The sequence below is a fragment of the Neolamprologus multifasciatus genome, chromosome 11 (assembly GCF_963576455.1).
Source record: "Neolamprologus multifasciatus chromosome 11, fNeoMul1.2, whole genome shotgun sequence".
Lineage (NCBI taxonomy): Eukaryota > Metazoa > Chordata > Actinopteri > Cichliformes > Cichlidae > Neolamprologus > Neolamprologus multifasciatus.
The window spans coordinates 9,193,387-9,217,915 of record NC_140449.1 but is presented as its reverse complement, the minus strand read 5'-3'; the positions used below and the strand labels follow the sequence as shown (position 1 = coordinate 9,217,915).

The following is a 24,529-nucleotide window of genomic DNA, read 5'->3' as shown; positions in this document are numbered from 1 at the left end:
TGAGGAATCACTGACGTGTCCTTTCCTAGCTCCGTCTCTGTTCACCCATAACACCTCCCCATAGTACAGGAGTTAATGTACCCGATCTTCCTTTCACGCAGAACATTTGTGACTAGGAAATGTTCTGCCTGAAGAGAATGAGCACAAGACAGAGCAAGGTTAGCTGCCCGGTGAATGACATCCCGATCAATCTCGAAAAGCGTGTCCGTCTGTACTCGTCATCGGACACAAAGGAAGATAAAGAGACACACCTTTAATACAGCCAAGTCAAAATACACAGATGTTCACAGAAAGTGCACGTACCCCAATGATGCTGAGACCTTTGAGGTAGTCCATCCTCGGCTGGGCCTGGGGAACGCATCCTGCTACTACCACCTTTTTCTGCTGTTCCTGGGCTTTTCTGTGCAAAAGCAAAAAGAGAAATAAGCATAGAATAACAGGTTAACTGTAATATATGACAAACACTACTGTTTTTCTGTTCCACTTTCTGATTTAACCCAGGAAAAACACTGATCAAAAATATACAGTTAATGTATCCTCTGGATCCTTTTGAAGATGAACATCTTATTTTAGAACCTCAACGGTTAAAATTAAAATGAGTCCTTCATGTCATATGTGCTAAAGTCTTCCCCTCCGACCATCTGTGTGCATGTAATTTTTGATCTCCACTAGAAAATTTCTTAGGCTGACATATTCTAATGCAATTTTCAGTGAGAGTAAATACTTTCCGATAGCTTGGGAAATGGATGAATCCAAGCTTATGCTTCATTTGGCAGAATGCATCTGGCCCCCGACCCATTAAAACAGATTTCCACAAGCCTTTGCCAAGCCAATCACCACTGTTTATTTAAAATGAGGCGTGTTTGATATAATGACCACACTGTAGGCTTTTTACATTGTCACCTCAGCCCTACATGGCACATTTCTTTGCTCTGACTGATTGAAGGTCCAGAGGCATTTTAATCTGTAGCTGATGAAAACAGCTTTTGAAATTATTGCTGTAGTGAGATGTTCCCAGCTAATTGCATTTATCTTTGCACGTAAGGCTACTGTGCTCCTAAGTCATTAATGGATAACGGCTTGACAACAGTGCAAACAAGCAAAATCAACCGCATGCAGTGATAAAACTTGTCTGTATGTTCTAGCAAATGAAACAAACCTCCAAATTCTTCTGATACCCAATTCTTAAAGTCAAACTTTATAAATAAGTTACAGAAAAAAATCTAAGTGTGGATTTACTTAAAAGTAAATTGTGCACATCTATGAAATAAATCTAGGTGAAACTCAAAAATTAATTTAAAAAAACTAATGTTGTGAGTTTATTGTACTCAGAATTTGCCCTGTCATCCAAATTCACTCTGCTACAGATTATTAGGTGATCGAGAAAATGCTCAGTATATGAAGCTGAGAACATCATTATTTCAGTCGCTAAATGGCTGAGCCCAAAAACGTACAGGTCTAGTCTTTGATTGGCCACTGCAGCACCTTTATTCTTTCCATGTTCACACATTTTGCTGTAGATTTGCTGTTGTGCTTGGAATCATTGTCCTGACATAAGACTGAATTTCAGCCAAGCCAAACAGAAGAGTTCACAGTCGACGCCATGACTGCAAAGTGTCCTGGCCCTGTGGCTGCAAAACAAGCCCAAATCCTTATCCCTCCATGGTCGTGCTGAACAGTTAGCATGAGGTTGGCTGATACGCTGTGCTTGTTTTTTTTACAAACATGGACAGATATCTCCACTGTCATATGTCTAAAGTACATTGTTCCAGAAATCTTGTGGTTTCTTCAAATGAAACTGCATAAACCTTAGCCATGCTGCCGTGTTCTTTTTAGAAAGAACTGGCTTTATCCTGGTAACTGTACTGAACTTTCACATTTATCATGCTAACTGCAGCCTGTAGCTTCTGAGATGTAGCTCTTGGGTTTTTCATCATTACATGATCTGAACTTGAAGGGAATATGTAAAAATTTTCCAATCATCAGTCCAACAATTGGCAATGGGTGATTGTTAACGCAGCGTTAACGCAGCTTAAACGCGGTCATCACGATTAAACTTTTTAACACTCTCAACCCATCTGGAGCGCAAAATGAACAAAATTTGGACAAACTGCCATTTCAGAGATTTTGACTCAATCTGCGCTCCAGACGGGTTAATTGTTAATCATGTTAGTCGTGATGGCGGCGTGTAAATGCTGACAGCACAAAAAAATATAAAGTCGGCAATTTGGAATTTATTTGGCTTTAAACCGGATGAAAGAGGTAAACCTAAGGATGTAACCAAAGTGGTGTGCCGCTTGTGCAGACGTAGAGTGCGAGCAGTACTGAAACACAACTAACTTGCATGAGCATGCATGTGTCCACCATCCGGCTGAGTATGCTAGACTATCACCAGCTTCTGCAGCTCCATCAACAAGCATTTGGGCGCACTCTGAGGAGGGTGCACCTGCTCGCAGATGTAAGAGGGTGCTGTTAAAACAGCGCTATTCATTTTTTTTCTGTTGACTGCTTCAATTAGCTCCATCATTGTTAGCAAACTTACTCATGGACAAATAAATAAATAAATCGCCCTTGTAAAAACTATCGATGATAGATAGTCGATATACTCGTCCAATGGCCCAACCCTAGTATGAAGCACATATAGCAAAGCATGCATTACACCTGAGGTGGAAACAAACTAGTAAACAAAGGCACCGTTTTTCCTTTTCACATTAACTAAGGTACATTACGTGTACATACATGTGTTTTTATACTACTTAAATTGGTAATGCATAAAATCCAAAACAAAGCAATGTCAAACATTTCATGTTGCATGTCAAATATTGATTAATAACTGGTAAAACACTTAACAGCTTTAGAAATCCTAACTGATAAGCCGATGTGAATTAAAAAGCAGCGAGGCAGTGAATTCGTGAAACAAACCAGAAGGAAATTGTGTGTGTGTATTTGTGAGTGTGCATGTGGATTTATGCAAGTCTTTATGTCACATCCAGTTAGTGACAGTGAGATTTAAGGCATTCGGTCTATCTGACAAAAGCTTTTGGAAGAGCTGCCCAGACTCTGCAATGAATCTTTAATAATGAAGCCTCCTGACAGCTGGAGTGAAAGAGGGAGGTAGAGAGGGAGGGACGGAAGGGGGGGCGGGGGGGGATGCTTGTAAGTGAGGTAGGAATCATAGGAGTAGGCAGCAAGGAGCAGCAATGAAACTGGATGCAGAACTGTCAGCTGTGTTTTAATTTAGACTGTTTGATTCTTCAGGAAAACAAAGAAAGTGATGAAGGTGGGGAGGGTGGGGGTGGGAGAGCATGGTGTGATGGGAGAAAGATCTGTGAAGGTAGACATCGCAATTCAAAGCCAGTTTAATCTGTCTCGTGTATGAGAAATGAGGGGACTGATAAAAGCTAAAGTTTGTATGAGAGAAGAGATGGAGGAGAAAAAAGAGATGAAAGCAATAATTAAGGACTTTTGTCCTTATTTGATTATAAGAAGCTGCTCGCATTAGGCAGTGTAGTTTCAGAACCAGAATCTGTTAACTGGAAAAACAAGTACACAGTGCACATACAAGGGAATTTGAGTCCAGTATATTTAGTGTTATATAATGCTTGTATATAAATTCTAGGAAAAGGTAAAGCAAGAATAAGAGTTTTCTGACACCAGAAAAAAAAATGGTGGGCAGACAAACTTTCATGACCAGGTTAAGTGAGTCAGAAAAGCCAGGACAAAAGAGTCGGTATCTGTTTAGAGTAGCTTGTTCTTCCCACACTGGCAACGCCGCACATACAGACACACTCACAGTAGGGGTGCGTCTGCATAATTCACACCGTCTCTTGCCAAAATGCGCCAAACGTTCCTTTAATGCTCTGCTCGCTCTCTGCACACAGACTCGGAGCCATAGCTGACACAGCGAGTAAGCAGACAGCGCCTGAGTCGCCGCCCCAGGGGGAACGGGCCAATCACGCCGCACGCAGTTCCTGGGTGGGATGAGACGGAATGGGATTATGCGATGCGGTTGCCGTGGTGATACTTTTGAGCCCAACCAAGCGCTCGTTGCCAGTGACCCGGACTAGAGCAGATGTCCCCCAAGATCAGACGACGAGGTGTGTGTGTAGTCCCACACACACACACACACACACATGTTTCTCTTTGACTTCTTTGGCACCTCGCCCTAAATCTCTACGGCCCTCTGTCAACTCTTTGTCACCACTCTCCATTGCCTCAGGACCACACGCACAGACACACACACACACACTGAACACCCACATGCTTCAACGATACAATGCATACACATGGTCCTGGCTGGCAATGCCATCAGTGCACAATATTCTATGCATACATGCATGACCTCTGTGATATGTATGCATGGTACAGCGTGCTGTGCTGTACATACAGGTTTTTAACAGCTCAGTAGAGACAGTGAATCAGTCAAATTAAACCAGACTAAATGTCCAAGTGACTTGATCAGGTTGACTTGGGAGATGTCTCTGCTATGAATATGACATTAAAATAACTTAAGGCACTGGATGGACCGCAGTGCATGACCTATATAAAGGCCTCTTCAACTTTGTCACAACAAAACCTGAAGTGAAAGAGAAGCCCTTCCTTAGTGGATTACAGCAGCCGCTGGAGCTGAGATGTAGTGACATCATATAAACAGAGGTAATATGCTGAAGTCTTAATTCCTACTCATTTGAAAAATGGTTATGTTAACAAGAAAAATGGCAAAGATAAGATAAGATAGGAGGACCTTTATTAGTCCCACAGGTGGAAAATTGGTTTCCCACCTGTGGGACTAAGATCGAAACAAAAGGTATTGATCTTTATCCTTTTTACGAAAGGCTTTTTAACATAGCATATGTAGCGTCACTTTGGCCTTGTAGGAAAGTTTTGTGTTGACCTGAACAGAAGACTACTATCCTACACACTGCTATGGTCAACAAGATAGCCACAACCTCCCACAGAAACATTTCATGTGTATTTCCATTGTCTAGATCAAACCAGAACAATTATCAGAGGCACTAAAACCTAGACGCCAATCTAGTGAGGTTTCTTAGTCAGAGCAAGAATGAAAGCCAGGAGTCTGTGATAATTTCTGCCTAAGTTCTGTGACTCAGACTTAAAAATCAAAGACCAATTCAAACTTTCTTCTCCATGTGTGGTTCTGCAACAGTTCCAGTGTGTCTGCCACTGTTGGTTTGCTCCTTCCTATGAGCACATTGTGCATCTGCAAAGCCCACTGGATCTCATTCAGTCTTGCCAAATGGCAGCACTTCAATTTTAATTTTATTTTAACCTTAGGATGTTTCAAGAAAACGTAGCATGGGCAATATGACCCCAAGGAAAGAACATAATACCATATATTTGAATATATCTGGTCACATCAGACCAGCTATATTAAGATGAGTTTGCCACATCTTCTCTACACAACTTTGATTTCCATGGTATCATTACAGTCACACATGTGCAAGTGCAAAGAACTGTAGCATCCCACTGGAAGTGGGAGCTGATGCTGACGGAAAAACCTTCCATCCATCTTCTTCTGCTGCTTTATCCGGGGCCGGGTCACGGGAGCAGCAGCCCAAGCAAAGAAGCCCAAACCTCCCTCTCCCCAGCCACCTCCTCCAGCTTATCCGGGGGAACACCAAGGCGTTCCCAGGCGTTCCAGATATAATCTCTGCAGCGTGCCCCGCAGCCTCCTCCTGGTGGGACATGCCCGGAACACCTCACCCAGGAGGCATCCTTGTCAGATGCCCGAACGACCTCAGCTCGATGTGGAGGAAAAACCATCTATACATAAACATATCCACTATAGTTTGTGGTTTTGTATTATACTTCTTTCTTTCTAGCCTGCCTACAGTTGTTGGTGCTGCCGTAGTGCCGTAGAGGTTGCACGGATAAGTACATGCAGTCGTAACAAACTGGACACCAGCACAGAGCGCTGGTAGGGCTCTTCGATATAACGATATATATCGGATGACGATATGAAAACGTCTATCGTTTCATATATATTATGCTATCGTTTGTTTCGTGGTGTCGCAAAATAAACTGTTTACGGCAATATTTTTTCACTGTTTGATGGTAACTGTAGGTTTTCTTATACTTCTATCCTTCTCTTATATTTAATATAACCACACTACGGACGGACAAGTGACTGTTTTTATGCGTTGTCATTAGCAACAACGACGGTAAAAGCATTGCGTGTCTCCGCCGTCCGCTTGTTTATTTTCCACATAAACCTTTCACAATTAAGCTGAAGACCCTATTGAGATTTTTCAAAATCTGAATCACATGAAATAGCATGTAGAGTGTTTACAGACAAGACGCTAAAAAGAGCCGTCAGGTGCTAAAAAATAAACCTTAGTGAGTATTTATTACACGGTGTGCTGTGGGGAAAAGCCTGTTCTAAGAAAGTTGCGGCCGTTTCAACTTATTTAACACTCGACTCCAGTTACACGACGTCCAGCTGAAAACACTCAACAGTCAAGTTGCCCGAGATTCACAGAATTTACAGGAAATGTAAAAATTTTGTGATATATATCATTGAAGGGGCGATACATGTGTTATATCGGGATATGAGATTTTGGTCAGATCGCACAGCCCTAAGTGCTGGTGTCCAGTTTGCGCACACCCTCCGATTTTGAAGGACAGACACCAACAGACCCCTAGCATACTTGCAAACATGGTGAGTATAACGCTGCTGTAACTGTGTCCTCTCAATGACTCTCCCTGCTGCTCAACATCCTCAGCCCTGCATAGTGGGGGAGAGGATGAGCTCATTACACACACACACACACAGAGCCAGCCATATGCTCCTTTACAAGCATGTTGCTTAAAGGATGAGGTCATACTGGTAAGAGTGGTGAGGAGTTTTGTGTATGTGAGATGTACACATTGACGGTTTAGCGTGATTTGAATTCGATGCATTTTGGGGGAAGCAAAGTCCAAAACATAAACTTACCAACATGTCAGGTGTGTCCCTTCTTCCCTTTCCTATATCTGGCTTGTCCTTGCCCCTGTCTCCCTCATCCTCTCATCTCCACTCCGACAGTTGTTTCTGGCTGATTTGACAGCGAGCCAGCCACTCGGCACACTCCTGACCTCTCTGCATTAGCATAAGCAGCAAGGGGCAAGGTTAAGTACCCATCAAGCCTCAGTAATTAAGATGTGAACCAGTGTGTGCACAAGTGTGTGCGAATGTGAGGCCAAATGTATCTAATCTTCCACTTCATTTATGTGTCACTTCCACAAACTTCTACATGTAGAATAATTCAGTCTCACGGATGGTCACTGTCCTAATTTCAATTCCAGGATGGATATCGAAGTCTAAAACTTTACCTTACATACATTTGAGCTGCTTCAATATATGTTTTATTCATTGTTCCATATTTATTTCCCCACATGTTTCATCCAAGCACCAGCAGGATATGGATCTGCGCTGACTGACAGCACAGGCTGTTACTCTGATGAAGAATGTAGCCTTCCCTGAGTGAATAAGTACATCTGCAAAGTTTACCCAAAACAACTGTCAAAACACAAACAATATAAATAAAACAGCAGCTAACTCTGGGCCTAAGGGATCTGACTGCAGACAAACTAAAATAAATGAAAGCCATTAATGTAGTGGAACAGGATCCTGTAGGAGATGTTGCTGAGAGAGAGAGAGCGAAGAGGGAAGAGGGAGGAAAAGCAAAGAAGGATTCAGTGAAACTGTGAAAAGAACATCTTTATAAGAAGGAGAGAGAGAAGACAGCACAGGGGTGTCAGAGAGGAAACGGTTGAAGCTAGAGGAGATCAAACGCGGGGAAACCTGAGAGCAAAGTCCCACAGATCCCACCCGAAGTTAACTGCCAAATGTAAGGTTGACCTTTTAAAGACCGACGAGTGTCCATGAGCGATCTATCCCAGCTCAGACACTCGATACAGTGCAGCAATACTCTGTTACTGCGTCTGAATGATAAGCCTGATGTCTTTAACTGCATTTACACCAACTTTAGATTACAGAGGCTCTCTTTATCAATATCTGTTATTATTAGAGGTGGGAATCACCATACATCCCACGATACGATATTATCACAATACTTAATGCACGATACGATATTATTGCAATTTTTTAAAAATATTTTGCGATATTCAGATTCTGTACATAAAGGTAAACTTTATCAATATTCATTTTATCTAATAACAAAGTCTCACACTCAGTCTTTCTCTCATTTCAGTTTTATTGTTGACAAACTGAACGGTTTGTATTACAGTCTAGTCCAACTTAACTGAATGCAACCATCTGGTACAATTATAGCTATTCTGAACTATGCAATTTGTGAAAACTATGCAGCCCCTTCAGCAACTGAAGAATTTGAAAGTAAATTAAAACAAAATATAATTTTACATTAAAAAAAAAAAGTTTTAAACTTATTTTAATTTAAGACATGTTTTATTTTAATTAAGTAAACTGTCATGTTTATTGCTGCCAAAAAAAAGTTAAACACATTTGGACAGTGAAGGAATGTCAGGATTCTTGCTCAGAAAAAGGATCAACATGCTCTGAAGTCAGAGCACCCAAACTTTTTTTGTAACAAAATATCGATTTCTGCTGTCCCTGTATCGATACATTATTAGCAAACAAAATATCACGATACTACACAGTATCGATTTTTTTCCCCCACCCCTAGTTATTATTATTGTAATATAGGATAATGACGACTGCTTTCCAAATGAATCAGTGTTTTGGATATAATCAGAGCAAATCCAACCCAGCGGAATGGCAAACTTTGCATGATTTGTCTTTAATCTGGTCAATACGCGAACATGGACATTACTCTGTGCTGTTATTTTGAAATATCTCATCAGTGTTAATGTACCAGAATTAACTTCACTCTTAAGTTCACTGTTACTTGCCGTCCAACAAAACCATCCATCTATCAGCTACACTCACTTATCTTCAAAGCAGCCACGGCCTGTACAAGCTGACACCCGGTTAGAGGCGAGGTACACTGAAGTGTGTTTGTGCTAAATGGCGAGGGGTTGTGGGATCAGTCACGAGCGTATTTGAAACTGGCAATGAGTAAAAGGAAGGAAAAAGGGCACATCTATTAGCACAACTTCATCAAAAAGTAAAAAGACAGGCAGGAAGAAACTCAAAAGGAAATGAAAGAGAGAAATGTAAAGGTCAGGGGCTGCTATAGTTCCTTGGGACCTCTCTTTTCTTTCAAACACTCATAGATAGAAATTCTTCAGCAGTGCTATGTTGTTTTTAATTGGCTAGACAGAGGCAAGCAAAAGCAAAACTAAATGAGAAATTAAAAAAAACAAATAGACGACAAGACCAGCAGCAGAGAAGGGACGTGTGGATTAATCAATAAAACATAACTACATGAAAGCAGATCTCATAAACACATGTTGTGGAATAAGATGGTAAATGCAATATAAAATTGGGCAGCCTAAGCATTGAAGACAAGCTGCGAAAGCCTAAAGTCACCGCAATGGTGGCCAGGCCCAGTCCACCTGCAAACATAACCACGTATACAAGGAGAAAAAACTCATAATAACAATAATAATAAAGTCAACAGCATGGCTCATTTTCAGTTTTGCACATTTATTACTAATGTGCTTAATAAAAGCATTCACATTTGAGCTGTGTTTTACAGGATACGGGCCAATCAAGATCTGTTGACCAATCAATGCACATCTATAACACAGCAAGTTTATGGCCAGCTCACATGGCCTTTGGGTATATCAGAGATCGGGCTGCAGACCAATTGTCAACATGGGGCTAGTAAAAGCAAGGCAGACAAAATGCAAGGCTTACAGATTACAGCCTTTAAAAAAAGAAAATACCTGCCACGCCGGCCCAACGCTGTGAAACACGACATCTGTCTTGTAAAAACTGCTGAATGTGTGATAAATATTCCATTACTATAAATGAGTTGTATTCACCACTTGAGTGGTTCGTAATAGAGAAAATGCTAGTTAAAAAAATAACACAACAGCGCACAAACATTCAGACACGCAGACTCCAGGGAATAACTTTAGCTAAGCTGAACCTGAATCCTGGGAAGAGTCCCAAGAGTCCCATTTCTAATGCAAAGTCCTGCAATCTATACGTGAGACGCTTATGGAACAACGACACGGTGCCAGCCCAGCAGCCTCAAGCTGCGCTGAAGAGGCCGAAAGGGGAAACAAACACATGCCGCTCATGAAAGCAGAGGGTTTGTATTCTTTAAAAACCAGGAAGGTTCTCACGAAACAATCACACGCTTAGAACAAACAACTGGAAAATGCATCGCACTGAGCTCCTGTTTGGGGACAGCAGCAGTTATACGATAGTGTGGCAGCTTTAGTGTCAGACTGAACAGGTCATTTCAGTGGGGAATAAAGATATTTACCATGGTGAGCCGCAGCCACTGAAAATACGAGAATGTTAGCAGCAGGGAAACAAGCGTTTGACTTCCTCCATTTGTGCAGGCATGAGCGACTATGCAGCGTCTCTGTGTGTTTGTGTTTCTGTGCAATTATTTTGATCCGAAAGAGGAGATGAGCGAAGAATATTTGCTGGGATTACACAGGTGAAAGGACATTCTGGTTGAATGGATCCCTACAAAATTAGTCCAAGCATAAACAATCATGATTGGTTTCAAGGTCATAAATTATTACAAGCAAGGGTTTGGAAAAGTGGAATGGCACATGCTCAGTGACCTGGAATGCATCAACAGTCTTTGCAAACCAACACATTTTTTTTATTTTTTACAAAAGACAAAGACAGAATAATTACACCATTCTAATAAGGATTGCATAGCAGTATTCAAATTGTCTAAAAACATAACACAAAAAATGTTTTAGCAACTAATTTCTTGATTGATTAAAAGGAAGAAACTGACTGATTAGAATGAATCAAAACACTCAAAAACAGTCATAATTAAGCACAGTTTAAAGGACTTCGTCCATATACATAACTGTGTATGTATTTACACATAAAATAGTAAGGGTTGTTTTGAAATGCATGACAGACTGATGCAAACAGTCAAACTATTCAAACCTTCTGTTCTTGCAGGTTAGGTTTCTTGTGGTTAGGGATTGCTCTGTGGTTCTAGACCAGTTGACTCTGACGCAGCACATATACAAATAATCATTTCCTAGATTATAACACTACAGAAACGCACTGGGACTGTCGTCCGTCTTACTTTCCACCTTGCTGTTCTACAACTTCTGGCACAGAGAGAGGGTTGCTGCCACCTGCAGTAAAGTCTGGCTACATAACATGTAAGACTCCACAGTTAACTTTTGTTTTACATTATTTATATGATGAATATTTACCATATCATCCAACAAGTACTTCTGGCAAAAGCAGCAACACTAAATATTCAGTGCATCTAGTTCTGTCTGTAATTACAGAATAACAGGAAAACAGTAAATGATGAGATTAAGATGAAGACTAATAATGGGCACTAGGGAATACTCACTTCTGTACTATAAGCAAACACTACCTCAGGGCTGTTTAGTATATCGTGCTGCAAATGTCCCAACTTCGAGTAAAATCTGTTTCATCTTACTGTAATTCTTCCTTTGATGGATATTTCAATATTAGCATAAACACAGGAAATAAAGGGTTTTTCTGAACATGCAGCTTCGATATCATTTTATGTGGGTGGAAGTATTGCAGGGAAGGTGCTGAACACAACATGAAGCTATAGTGTGCTATACTTGGCAACTCCAGAGAAAAAGTGAGTTTCTGTAGAGAAGACGAGGCTTATTTTCACAGCGATGTGTTCACAGCAATCTATACTATGAATATGACTGTGCACTTAATATAGGAGACGTGATTGTGGAGTATGTTCCTCATGTGTAATGTATGTATCCAGGGAAGAGATGAACAGATGAAAGAAATCATGCATGTTAACCTCGTACTTTGCATCAGTGGAAATCAAGGCAACATGGAGTTTAGCTTTGCGTCCCCTGACTGACTGTTTGGAAAGAAGTAAACAGGCTGCTTTTCATTTCCTGATACACTTGCCTGGCATGAAAGTTGGACTAAAATCTCTTACTGGACTTCTGCGGTAAATCCTTGTAAAGCTAACAACATAACCTGTGTGGTTTACGCCGTCACCAGCATTCATGCTTTTTATTGGTCGTTCACCTGTTAATTACCTGGTGGGCCTGTCCCAGTGACACAACAGAAACAAAGTGCTAGGACTTATACAATGTGACCAAATATATTTGCGCCTCAAGCTTTTCCACTTCGTTGTAGACTTCCTCACATCCATTCTCATAGATTTGGTAGGCCCTCTCCAGGAATTAAGGACGCGGTTGCTATTCTCTCACTGATGGATTTAAAATTGAAGCAACATGCAGTTAAGAGTTGCAGGGAGGTACACTTCAGGGAGGAAAGGTTTGGGTTTTTTAACGACGCACCTTCCTATTTAACAGAGGTATAAATCTCTTGTGCCGCAATAATGATAAAAACACAAGCAAGAAATAAAAGATAAAATTAAATTATTTCGGTTGGTGTGCCGTTATTATTTTTTATGTGAACATTCATTAAAAAAAAGCAGATATGTGAGTAAATGTACAGTCAGAGCAAAAATACAACAAGTGTGGGAGTCTCATTATAGAGCTACAAAAGTCTAAGCATCTATTCAGCCTGTTAATTTCCCTGGTTGAAGAGGCTCTACAGTGGCTCATCAGTCCCTCTAAATAAGACCCCTCGTTTTACCACAGCGCCTTATTTATCCTAAACAACATTCTGCTGAAATTCAAGGAAGCAGTGCATACAAAGCCGACTACGCGACTAAATAGCTTTGCAGGACCCCTTTCTTTGTAAACATTAATTTATGTAATGCTACTTTTCTTTTCTTTACTCTTCTCATCAGAGTCAACGCCAATTAAAAGGAAGGTTCAAGACTCGCTTCATTATATTAGAAAGGAGGACGAAAAGGGTATGAGGAAGGAAAAGGCTTTACTGAAAGAGGTGGTGATTATGGAATACATTTAGCTTGTTAGAAGGACGCTGAATATTTTTACAGATGTGCATGAATAGAGTCGTCTCCACCTCTTTTGTTGAACCGTGTTTATTACAGCTTTCTCCTTCATACACTTTCAATTTGTTAGGACCACGTTCAATGCAGACTCGTATACTGTGGTGTACAATAATGAAATGACTTTCAGTTTCTAAGACACTTTAAGAATACATTTGTACGCTGCATCACAATGGACATCAGTCTTCATTTGAAGCTTAACATCCATTTCCTGTATAAGCTACAACGAAGGACTGCTGTTAACAGCCGGGTAAAATTCTTGTTACACCATGCGCGCTGCATGATTTTTAAGTACTTGCACCTGCATAACTAAAACACATCTCTTCAAAATTGGTCACTATTCTTAGATTTAATTTTCACATAGGGTGTTGTGTTCATCTGCAAAAGTCTAGATGTTATTTGAGTTTTTTTTTTTAAATCAATTTCAGTGAGAACAGCTCAAAGATGTACGAGTCAGAAAAAGCTACAATTACAAACTCAAAGTCACTGAACACACATACACAAAACTGTATGACACAACAAAGTTTACAGCAGTATACTGTACTAAGAAGCAACTTAAACATACCCAGGATATTTTCTTTCTGCTGTCTCACTTCAGGTTAAGCAGTTTAACATGCTAAGTAATCTAGCTTGAAGCACATAAAACAGACGATGACAGTGATAAAACTATTAAATGGAAAAAATAGTTATTGTTGTTGAAGTAACAATAATAGCTTATGCTTAATTAACAAGTGAACTGCCTTTGTAATAGCAAAAACCCAGGGCTAACCCTTAAGTGACATGACTATGCCCAATGTACAGCCCTCAAGTGAGTGTAGCTGATACAGAGGAGACACATGATGGTATCTTGTCTGACAGAATCACATATCCAAATATACACATAATCCCTTGTCATCGCAAAAATCCAGAGCCTTAAACACGCGCTCAGATTCCCCGCAGCAGCATCGCTTCCTTGTATATCTGTCTGTTTGTTTACAGTACCTCACATGTTAAGAACTGCCCCAGGTATACTGAGGCTCTGGCTTACCAATCCCTTACAGAGGTTGGCAGCTAACTGTGTACATTTCCACACATGTGTGCTCTGCATATACCAGTGGCAAAGTTGTAAGCCCTGGGCTTCTGTCACTCCAAATAGTGTTTGAGAAATTTCTTGGCTAGCTTGCTCCTGCCCATCAGCTGGTTAAGCAAAATTAGAAACGAGCCGTTCTAAGAGTACCGAGATACTTAGATGGCAACATCTTCTAAACAAATATAAAACGACTGGAAATAATATACACTATAAAATTCACATTTATGTACTGAAACACAATCAAGCGCATGTTTTGTTTACATTAGGTTTGCAAGAAGACATCCACAAATTAGCAACCCTCTGCAACATCTGTATAAGCTCCTCCAGTTCCCTCTTCTTTAAGGCTGACCAGTAAATTCTTGCTGTCATTGGTTTTTCACTCCAATCTTTTCCACTGTGTGCATCGCCCTAAACACACCTCAGGGTTTAAGCATAAATCACGCAAAGGTCGAAGATGTTACTGTCATCTTGCATGACTTAATGTATATCAAGCACCATATTTAAACCCTCAAACCTGGATGTGACATCCACTGACCGAAACTTTAAGACCGTTTGTGTCTTCATCGGGCCGATCGGGGTACCGCAAAGCTGGCCAAATAATTCTGCCGTCGCTCGTCACCCTGAAGCTGCATGAAGAGTGAACACAACATTTTCCTGGGAAAGAATGTCATCTTTTATAACTTGCAGCGAGTATAAAGAATCTCTGTGGCTCAGTGGTAATTTCCAGGTCAGTGCTTGTTTAGCTAGCACTAGCAAAAAGGCCTCTGGAATTGTTAGGTGGAAAAAAACTAATGAATAAATAAATAAAGGCAAAGACCAAGACGGGGAATGCAAGAGCAGCTTGCTCCTCGAGAGAACGCACTAAACTCTCTCTTACCATTGCTCTTTTCCTTTTCTCACATATAATAAATGAGTAGGCAATCTAAAAGCAGTTTGCTGAAACACAGTAGGCCTGTGCGACACGATAAAGTTTGATGTCGTTTTGAAATCCACGCGTCTGCACCCAGTTTTTGCCTTTCCTTGTTTGTCTCTACGGGTGAAAAGATCCAGGCCGATCATGTTTCAGTGTCACAGGTTTTGGTTTAGTGTCAGAGCCTTGTGTGTGTAACTAAAGATACTTGATAGGAACACAGCAGCTGCTATCCTGTCTGTTACACAAACACCCACACCTGCCACCTGAAGCAGTCGGTCCCACAGGCCTTTTCTTCTTCTTCCTTCTTTCACGCCCACCCACTGAATCAGCAGACATTATGGCATCTCTGTGGACCAGTGTGTCACACGGGTCCAAACACACAAATATGTCAAGAGAGATAATCTCGCATTAACGCATTGTCTTTCATGCCAGAGAGGCGGTTTGAAATCAGGTGAGAGTGGGTGCGAGGGGGGCGGGGCAGCAGGTGTTGTGTGTATACGTGACTTTTTCTCAGTGCAGGTGAACAGAAGGTCAGAGCGCTACTCTCCATATGCCATCTGTCAGGTGAGCTACATCTCTCACTGACATTTCACTACTTGAAATAACGATGTCAAACTACTTAGACTCCAGTCCAGTGCATTCACCGGTAGCGACACACAAACATCAAGTTTCTCATCAAATATTTGCTTTAGTTTGTAGATTTAGTTGCCACATTACACACAAGCGATTCCTTTAAGGGTGCAACATTTGCTTTTTAATCTGTTGATTATGTTTTGAGGAATTTTAAAGTGTGAGAGAGAAGCATTTTGAAATGTAACATATGTAGATTTCCACATTATTTCAGCTTGATTAATTCTTTCCGCTTTAGAATTCATGCGCTTTTCATAAATACCTTGATCTGCATGCATTAATCCAGATTTACAAGTAATACCCAAACTTCTCACAGCTACAGAAATGGACTTTGCTGAGTGTGAACATTTGCACCGGAGACATTATGCTTCCCTCAGTGAGAGATTGCGCTATACAGTGGTCCCTCGTTTATCGCGGGAGTTACGTCCTAAAAATAACCGCGATATGTGAAATCTGCCAAGTAGACAACTTTATTTTTTACAATTATTATAGATGTTTTAAGGTTTTAAGACACTTTATACACTTTTCGCAGACAGGCATGAACATTTTCACACTTTTCGCTCTTGTTTATGCCCTCAAAGTACAAACCTTTGTAGAAAAATAAGACCAAAGGCACGCGTGGTTGCCTTTGACGGTGCAAAATGTTTCGTCAACATTGCTGTGTTTGTTGGGGAGAAAACTGGGGTAGCTGCAGCTCAGGAGGTAGAGCAGGTCACCTACTGATTGGAAGGTTGGTGGTTGGATCCCTGGTTCCTCCAGTCTGCATGTCAAGTGGGCAAGTATCTTGGGCAAGATACTAACCCCAAGTTGCTCTCCGATGCATCCATCAAAGTGTGAATGTAGTTAGACAGCACTAAGTATAGAGAAAGTGCTTGTGAGAATGGGTGTGACTGGGTGAATGTGGCATGTTGTATAGAGCGCTTTGAGTACTCCGGGAGAGTAGAAAAGCGCTATATAAGAATCAGTCCATTTACCATAACTTACAAACATACAGTACAGCATTTCAGAGTCACACTGCTAACAATCAAAGATTTATGTAAATTTGACAAGCTGAACCCATCCTGACTGCACAGGAGACACGGCACGAGATTGATTGACAATGGTCTACAGCCAATCAGGACGCAGAACACAATGCACTGTAAAAAAAATAATAATAATTTTAAAAAGCATGGAAAATTGCACAAAATTTTTTTTTAAAAAAAATCATTGAAGCAGCGAGGCCACGAAAGGTGAACCGCGTTATAGCGAGGGATCACTGTATTCCATTGTTTTGAAAGCTCTAGTCCTTTCACTGATAGGCTGACCAGGAATAGCATAAACAGTATGTGACATGTGATGAAGCCTGTAAACAGACATGCAGGGCATCTTCTGATTTTCAGTATGCTCTGCTTGGACTGCGGATCACCAGGTCAGCTTCACGTATGTCCGGTTACGAGCTTGTCTGCTTCACACATGGAACACATATATGGGCTTCCTACAGCCGTTTAGCTGCTTGCAGACTCAAAGCCACACACTACGAGCAGCCTGTTCTCTTATGGTGTGAGTGAGAAAGATATAAAGTTTGCCAAAGTGAACCACAGGGAACAACCAAAGAAACTTCTTAAAAACAAACCTAACCAGATACTTTCATCACCTTTGCCTAGTTGAACATGGCTATCCAGAGGTCAAAGCCACAGACAAGCCACCAGCCTCAGTATGACCAAAGGCTCAAAGCAGTATAAGGAACATGATGAGTGAAAGACAGAAAACTGCCCATGCCTTGTTTTTTGGTGAAGTAATTAAAAATTAAGTGGGTTATTAAATTAAGGAAGTAATTGATTGGTTCTGTTACATAAACCTGTAGCATCTGCCTTTTTCTAGTAGCAGAGAACTTTATTTCCTTTGTTTTAAGCAAAAGAAGACGCTGGAAAGGTGATTGTGTTTTGTACATGCTGACAGCTATTGTTCTTAGAAAGAGAATCAGGATCTTCAAAAATAAATGTATTAATCAAAAACAAAAAGTATCGGCAGATTACACCTTGAGGGGAAAAAAGAAAAATTAACCTGTAACCCAACAAGAGGAAAGACGACTAATTTGAATTCTACATCTTTTGACGACAAAAGACGTAGTCTGACAACACACAAAAGATGAAATGAAACTTTTGAAAACTGCTAAATTGTCTAAGCATAACAAAAAGACCCATACTAACCAATTTAGATTTTGCTGAAAGTAATGTTCACACAATGTGCTCAAAATGCTCAAACAAAAGGTGTCACGATTAACCCCGCCAGGCTCCATTCCCCTATATTTCTTCAACTTTATAATTACATTTTATTCCCAAGGGTCTAAAGAGTACAAATGAAGGATATTGACTTTAGGTTTTCATAAATTCAAAATATTAGTAGTATGTTAAAACAAAAAATGCAAGTACAAGCAAATAATTTTTTAAGGCCATTGTAAAGATGCAACCTTATTAATCAATATTTCCATTAAGTTTCTAGTTTTTCCTAATAAGACCTCATTTAGGATGAGTAAAAAACACAAAAACCCTCAAATCTCAGTTAATTTAATTCAGCCCTGAACTGGGCTCGACTCTTTTCCACGTCTCTCCCAGTCGTTTTTCTCCTTCCCCATCCGTCTCTCTCACTCTCTCTCGCCATGAAAGTCCTAATGAGGTGCTAATGAGATTCGCAGTCTTCTTCTGAATGAGATTACAGTGAATTATGTATAAAGCCTTTAAATCATTGCTTTAAAATTACATGAGTTGGCCATGTAGCAACATGACAGCCTTGTGTTTTTAGAAACTGACAGCACAGCAGCAATGCTAATTTTATTAAACAGAAATCACTGTGCAGTCATTTTAAAGGCTGGTATTTCTCTAAATGACATAAAATACACACAGGCTACATACTCATATAGCAAGAACCCATTGCCCCAGAATTTGAACTGTAAAACTAATGACAAAATTTAGAGGAAAGAAAAAAAACCATGAAGACCGTTGGTGAGGGTCCAAAAGTGGAGAGAACATAAGTGGGGAGAGAATGATAGACAGAAGGAGGTAATGGTGTGACCTTGTGAAAGCCTGCCATCACCTGCTGAGAAAAAATTACCTGCAGGAGAGAGCTCCAAGTACACCTCAAGATCTGAAAGAATCTCGTCTCTCTGCCTTCCTTCTTCACCACCTCCTTAACGACTCCCAAATGAAATGACAAATATGACGAATATGTTACCTGCTTGAAATAACTAAACTCAATTAAAAAGGAATAGAAATGACTCTTGTGGGTTCTCTGCTCTCATTAATTGGGAGCAAAATAACCTCGCTCCCATTTACTCCTGCGTTCCATCCATCTTTTTTATCTGTCTCTCTCACTTCTTCCTTTCCCTCCTCTACTGTAATTTGTCTTCATCTCTTGCAAGTTAACACTGGAGCTGTAAATTCAATTAAATGCGCATTACTGCTACAAAACTTTGAGCGCAGTGTTGCCAAAGCATCAAGGTCATCGGCACTGTATTGAAATTGTTCCGGGGTACCGACACACCAAAACACACTTTTTTATTTAACTAGATCTCTTACAAGAGAGAAAAAGAAAAAAAATGTTTTGATATTTGTGAGCGTATGCGTGCAATTCTAGTTTTTAGGTTTTGAAAAGCACTTTGTCATTTAAACACAAGTTATGAATGAATTCTTTAAATACATGGCAATGTGACTTTGCTGTCAGCAAAACCTTTGCATCAGTAATTCTCAACATTAATTACCTCAACAATTGCTTTCAAATTCTTGATGTGGGATTTCAGCTGCTCGGCAGCTCCTTTTGCATGTTTTCATTCATAATGCTACAATGTTGTTTTACTACGGTCTGGATTGCTGGCAAGCCAATGTGCCACTGCGACTCTTAATATTAGCAATGCTGCCATAAAACAGCACAGCCTTGCTGAAATAAGCAAGGACATTAATGAAAAAAAAAATTATTTATATGATATTTTTCTCCAGCGCCTGTATATTTGACTCAGATATATAATGTGTAATAGTGACTTGGTAATGATTACCGTATTATCCACACTATAAGGCGCACTTAAAATCCTTTAATTTTCTCAGAAATCGACAGTGCGCCTTATGTATGAATTCTAGTTGTGCTTACTGACCTCAAACTGATTTTATGTGGTACTCGGCCCTCAAAAATCTGTCAAAAAATGTTTTAGTACGACTTTGGTAAGCTACGAAGCTGCAATGCTTGATGGATTGTCTGAGTATTACGGCTACCATAGTCAGGAGCCTCGCAGAGTAATCTGGGTCCAAAATGCCGTCCGCTTCAGGGCCCAAAGTTGAACGAACACTGCGACTTCATCTTTAATAAAATGATCAGCGTTGACGCTTTACCAGGTGTAAAAATTAAGTTTAACATCCAGGCATCCATGAAAACAGAATTTATGAAATTCAACAGAGTTAGAAGTTAGCGGAAGTTAGCTCGCTAGTTTCCACCTAAACATGATATGCCATGTTCTGACTGAGAGATTTCTGAAAAAATTAAAAAATACAGCTCTGCTATCACTTCCAACATAAATGAAGACAGAAAATTAAACAGCAGTGATGTTTGTAGAGTTACTGAAGTTGGACTAGCTGGTATATAATGATGTGCTACGTGATCGCTAGCGACACAGCTATGTTAGCATAACATAAACCGTGAAGCTGGAGGATGAACGCTAACTTTTTTCCCCCACTCGATAAAAGTTAACGTGAGATCTTAAGAGATCCTTAGGATCTCTTAAGATCTCACTGTTGGGTTTGTAAGGCCATGTTACTCCTAAATTTCTATCTTGTTCAAAGAGAAGATATAAAACAAAGTTCTAAGCTAATCGACCTTAGTGTTCTCCTTTTTTTTTTTAAAAATCGATAAGAGAATCGATAAAGAATCGAATCGTTAAACAGAATCGAAACTGGAATCGGAATCGTGAAAATCTTATCAATACCCATCCCTAAAACAGACCAAACTTCAGTCAGGAGAACAATTGAGATAATCCATCCACAATACGAGGTTAGTCATTAATATATTGCAACAACAAGGAAATAGAGCAGCTGTGAGAGAATTCAGCATTATTGAATCAATGGTACCGAAGTGGAGGAAGAAGAATGACTTCAGTAAAGTTTGACTTATCTGACTATTTTGTTTCACTTAATGCGTCTTAGAATCTTTTTTCATGCACTTTTCATTTTCATTTTCATGCACCTTATGTATGAAAACATACCCGCTCATCAACGGTGTGCCTTATGGTCTGAAAAATACGATAAGAGAATTTTTTTCCTATCATATAGACTACAGGAATGTTTTCCTCGTGTCATTTCATCTTAAATGCTAAACTTAAACACTTATTAGACACTTTATTAGTTATACCTTGCTAGTACATGCTGGGCCACCTTTTGCCTTCAGAACTGCCTTAACATTTGATTGCATAGATTCAATATGATGCTGGAAATTTTCCTCAAGAGGTTTCTGTCCACACTGACATGATAGAATCAAACAGTTGCTGCAGACTTGTTGGCTGCACCACTGACACATTTTCTTCCACCACACCCACGAAGTGCTCTTTTGGATTGAGATCTGGTCACTGTGGAGGCCATTTGAGTACAGTACACTCAGTGCCATGGGTCTAGGAGCCAGTCTGAGAGGATTTGGGCTTTCTGTGCTATATTATTTCTTTTAAAAATCGGGTTCAATGTCCAAATCCTGAAACTGAACGCCAAGTACCCAACAGAAGAACAAATATCCAAGTAAAGTTTTAATGAACTGCTGCCTGAGGCCCTTGAGAAGTGAAGCTAGCCATTCAACATTGTTTTATTAATGACTTGTACTTGTTACAGTAATTAACCTGGATTCTTTAAATCCCCGTGTCCTTTGCATTGAGAAGTGCTTTTCTTAAATTGCTGAATGATTTGCCTTTACAGTCCTCCATAGAGCTCCTTCTCTGTATTTAATTCTGTAACCTCAGATGGTTTCTGTTACCACCTCCAGGTTAAAAGTAGCACATTTTTTAGCAACCTCTGCTTGTTTGCATTCTTCACACACCAGTACCAAATTCTGTTCATGGACTTTTGACTTTTGTAGATTACCTGAACAGCTGCCTTTTGTTTCAGTTACTGGAACAGAGTTACCAGTTTCACGTTCTATATTATCATTTTACAAGCTGGATTCAGTTCTCAGGCAACCCTAACACCATCATATCCTTTAATTTCACACAACAGACTCCACATCTTTAGTTCTTTGGGGTATTTTCATTTCCCTAACTTGGCAGTTAGTCTTAGAGCCCAATAAAGCCAGTGGTATATCCCTGTAATTAATTGTTCAGGGCTCGTAATACTTGACTCCAACTACTTTTTACTTCCCATCTTGCTTCATCAGTCTTCTACCTATGTATCACACTCTCTCCACATAACTCTTGGTTACCTGGGACAAAAACAAACAAAACAGAAACCAGCTTATACCACCTTAAATCTTTAGAAATCAGAGAACACTGTTTCCATCAACTTAGATATTAGTTTTGAGTCATCTCTGATTATTCAGAAAGGAGCATTGACCTTGTTATTGAATAAATAGACTGAAAACAGGAACATGGGGAAGTTCTGTTACTAGATGACCTTGCAACTGTCAGAAGAGTAAACAGTGGTCGATTCTCAGATGGCAAGGCCTCAAAAGGAGGAAAACAGCTTTGAGTTCCTGAAAGTACAGGCATCTTTGACTTAGAGGCTAATGGCAGCAGCGAGTCACACAAAACTACTTCCTGAACAAACAGTGAGGTAAGAGAAAGAGTGAAGCAGGTGTTAAAGCAGGGAGGTGGGAACAAACGCACTCTAACACAGCTAACATTATCTTATAGTTGGGGCTGGATCAGGTGATCAAGTACCCTCCCTTACCTACACTGCAATAGACCTAGGCTCCTGTGGCCTTCCAATAATGCATTGTATGTTCTTCTTCACTCACCTCTTTGTATGTTTACAAGTCACTCTGCACTTAATCGTTAGTTATTATCAATCTCTAGCTGTCTTTTGTCCTGTATTCTTCCACTCACCCCTAACCAGTCATAGCAGACGGCCACCTCTGCCTGAGCCTGGTTCTGCTGGAGGTTTCTTCCTGTTAGAAGGGAGTTTGTTCTTCCCACTATCGCCAAGTGCTTGCTCATAGGGGGTGATCTGATTGTTGGGGGGTTTCTTTGTATTATTCTAGGGGTTTTTTTACCTTACAACATAAAGCATCTTGATGCAACTGTTGTTGTGATTTATATAAATAAAACTGAACTCAAACCTCAGAGTCAGAGTAATAAAACACTCTGCAGATTACATCAACAAAGCAATCTCCAATAAATCATTCTAACAAACACAACCTAAACAAACAAGAACAAAGCCCAGTAAGAGTCATCCAATAGGACTCCTAACATGACAGAGACTATGCAGTGAGCCTACTTGATCAGTGATTCCCTGGACAACACAGATCCATGTGTATATTTATATCCACTATGTGCAAAGCCACACACACACACACACACACACACACACACACACACACACAATTCATCACTAGTTGTAGAGAGAGCATAACCTCCAAAACCTTTCAGGGACCTCTGGCCTCTTCAACGTGACCTTTTCCAAGGGTCGCTGCAGATTTATCAAACAACATATAATGAGCATTACAGCCATCATCACTCACCAGTGCTAGCTTCCTTGCTGGAAAACACACAACAATATACAGGCCAAATAAAAATAACACCACAGTGTCAGCGCTCCTGCTGAGACCTCCCATTTCAAAATATTTCACCATTTTCTTATTACACCTGACAGCCCACACCGTCTCTCAATCGTGCACTTCTGCCCCACTGCTTCACTTTTTATATTTTCTATTTACCTTTGTTATCACACCACACAAACTCTAAGTCACTCACTGATGGCAGTGGCGTGTAGCTGCCAATGGGTATATTATGTTGCTGTGACCAGAGTCAGTTTGAAACACAAGCCTCCCTGACAGAGTAACACAGCTGCGACGGTATTATTGACATCTATTCTTATTAACAGCCTGAGTGCTGTGGATGACAAACTGACATCATTGTATCAATTACCCATTTGTTTTGTTAATTCAGTGATTAAAAGTCAATCTATATAATATTACACACACAGTCATTTAAGGAAATCAAACCCACGCAACCCAAGATAAGACTGTCATCTCAATCGTCTGCAGACACTTCAGAGAAATGCAGTTTCCTCCTCTGTCGAGGTAAGGCTGACTCTGTTTTAACATATGCATAAAGAATTGTGATATAAGCAATTCATGAAAACAAAATGCAACACATAAATGTCAAAATCTGGAATGCTTGTTTACATATCCTACAATTACTGGCTTTTTCAAATGCCATGTGTCTTTGCAGATACGGGACTATCAGTGGCATACACATCTTTTAATAAGACAGTATTTCCTGAGAAGTCTAAGAATTGCATGTCCATCAAAATAACTACAGGGGGATTTAGCTCATTCAGCTTTCAGACAACGTGGAGAGTGATTTGCCAGAACAACACAAAAAAAAGCAGTTTGCATAAAGCAGTGGCAATCCTGTCACAGTGAGTAGATGCACACAGTATGGTGAATCAGAACGATATACTATATATACAGTACACACACAGAGTATTTACTTAAAAAAAGAATCATATGATTTCAAAGTGCTTTAATTTCGCAGCTGTTCACCGGTAACAACCAAAACAGAACAAAGGGATTCGTGAGTTTTTACGTGGTTGTTGGTGTGTTAAATAAAAACAGCAGTGGCTGCAATGACTCCAGATATGCTCACAAACACATGGGATGAGTTTGACTATTGTATGGAAATGTGCCATGCATGCAGAGGGGACACACTTGACCACTTGTAAACAGTGTTTC

At 40.2% G+C, this 24,529-nt stretch overlaps 1 protein-coding gene and 1 long non-coding RNA gene across 4 annotated transcripts in view; both read right to left on the bottom strand.

Moving 5' to 3' along the window:
• The window catches only part of cdkal1 (CDK5 regulatory subunit associated protein 1-like 1), a 257,896-nt gene that overhangs the window by 178,668 nt on the left and 54,699 nt on the right, over positions 1-24,529 (bottom strand). For all 3 annotated transcript variants that reach the window (XM_085176654.1, XM_085176653.1, XM_085176655.1), the window contains exon 5: positions 304-400. In XM_085176654.1, the coding sequence (XP_085032780.1) occupies positions 304-400 (97 nt within the window). The remainder of the gene's footprint in view (positions 1-303; positions 401-24,529) is intronic.
• Positions 8,095-24,324, bottom strand: LOC146507805 (uncharacterized). The gene is made up of 2 exons (XR_014876736.1): positions 23,156-24,324; positions 8,095-23,121 (listed from the first exon to the last, which is right to left on the bottom strand). It is a non-coding gene; the product is annotated as an uncharacterized LOC146507805 (long non-coding RNA).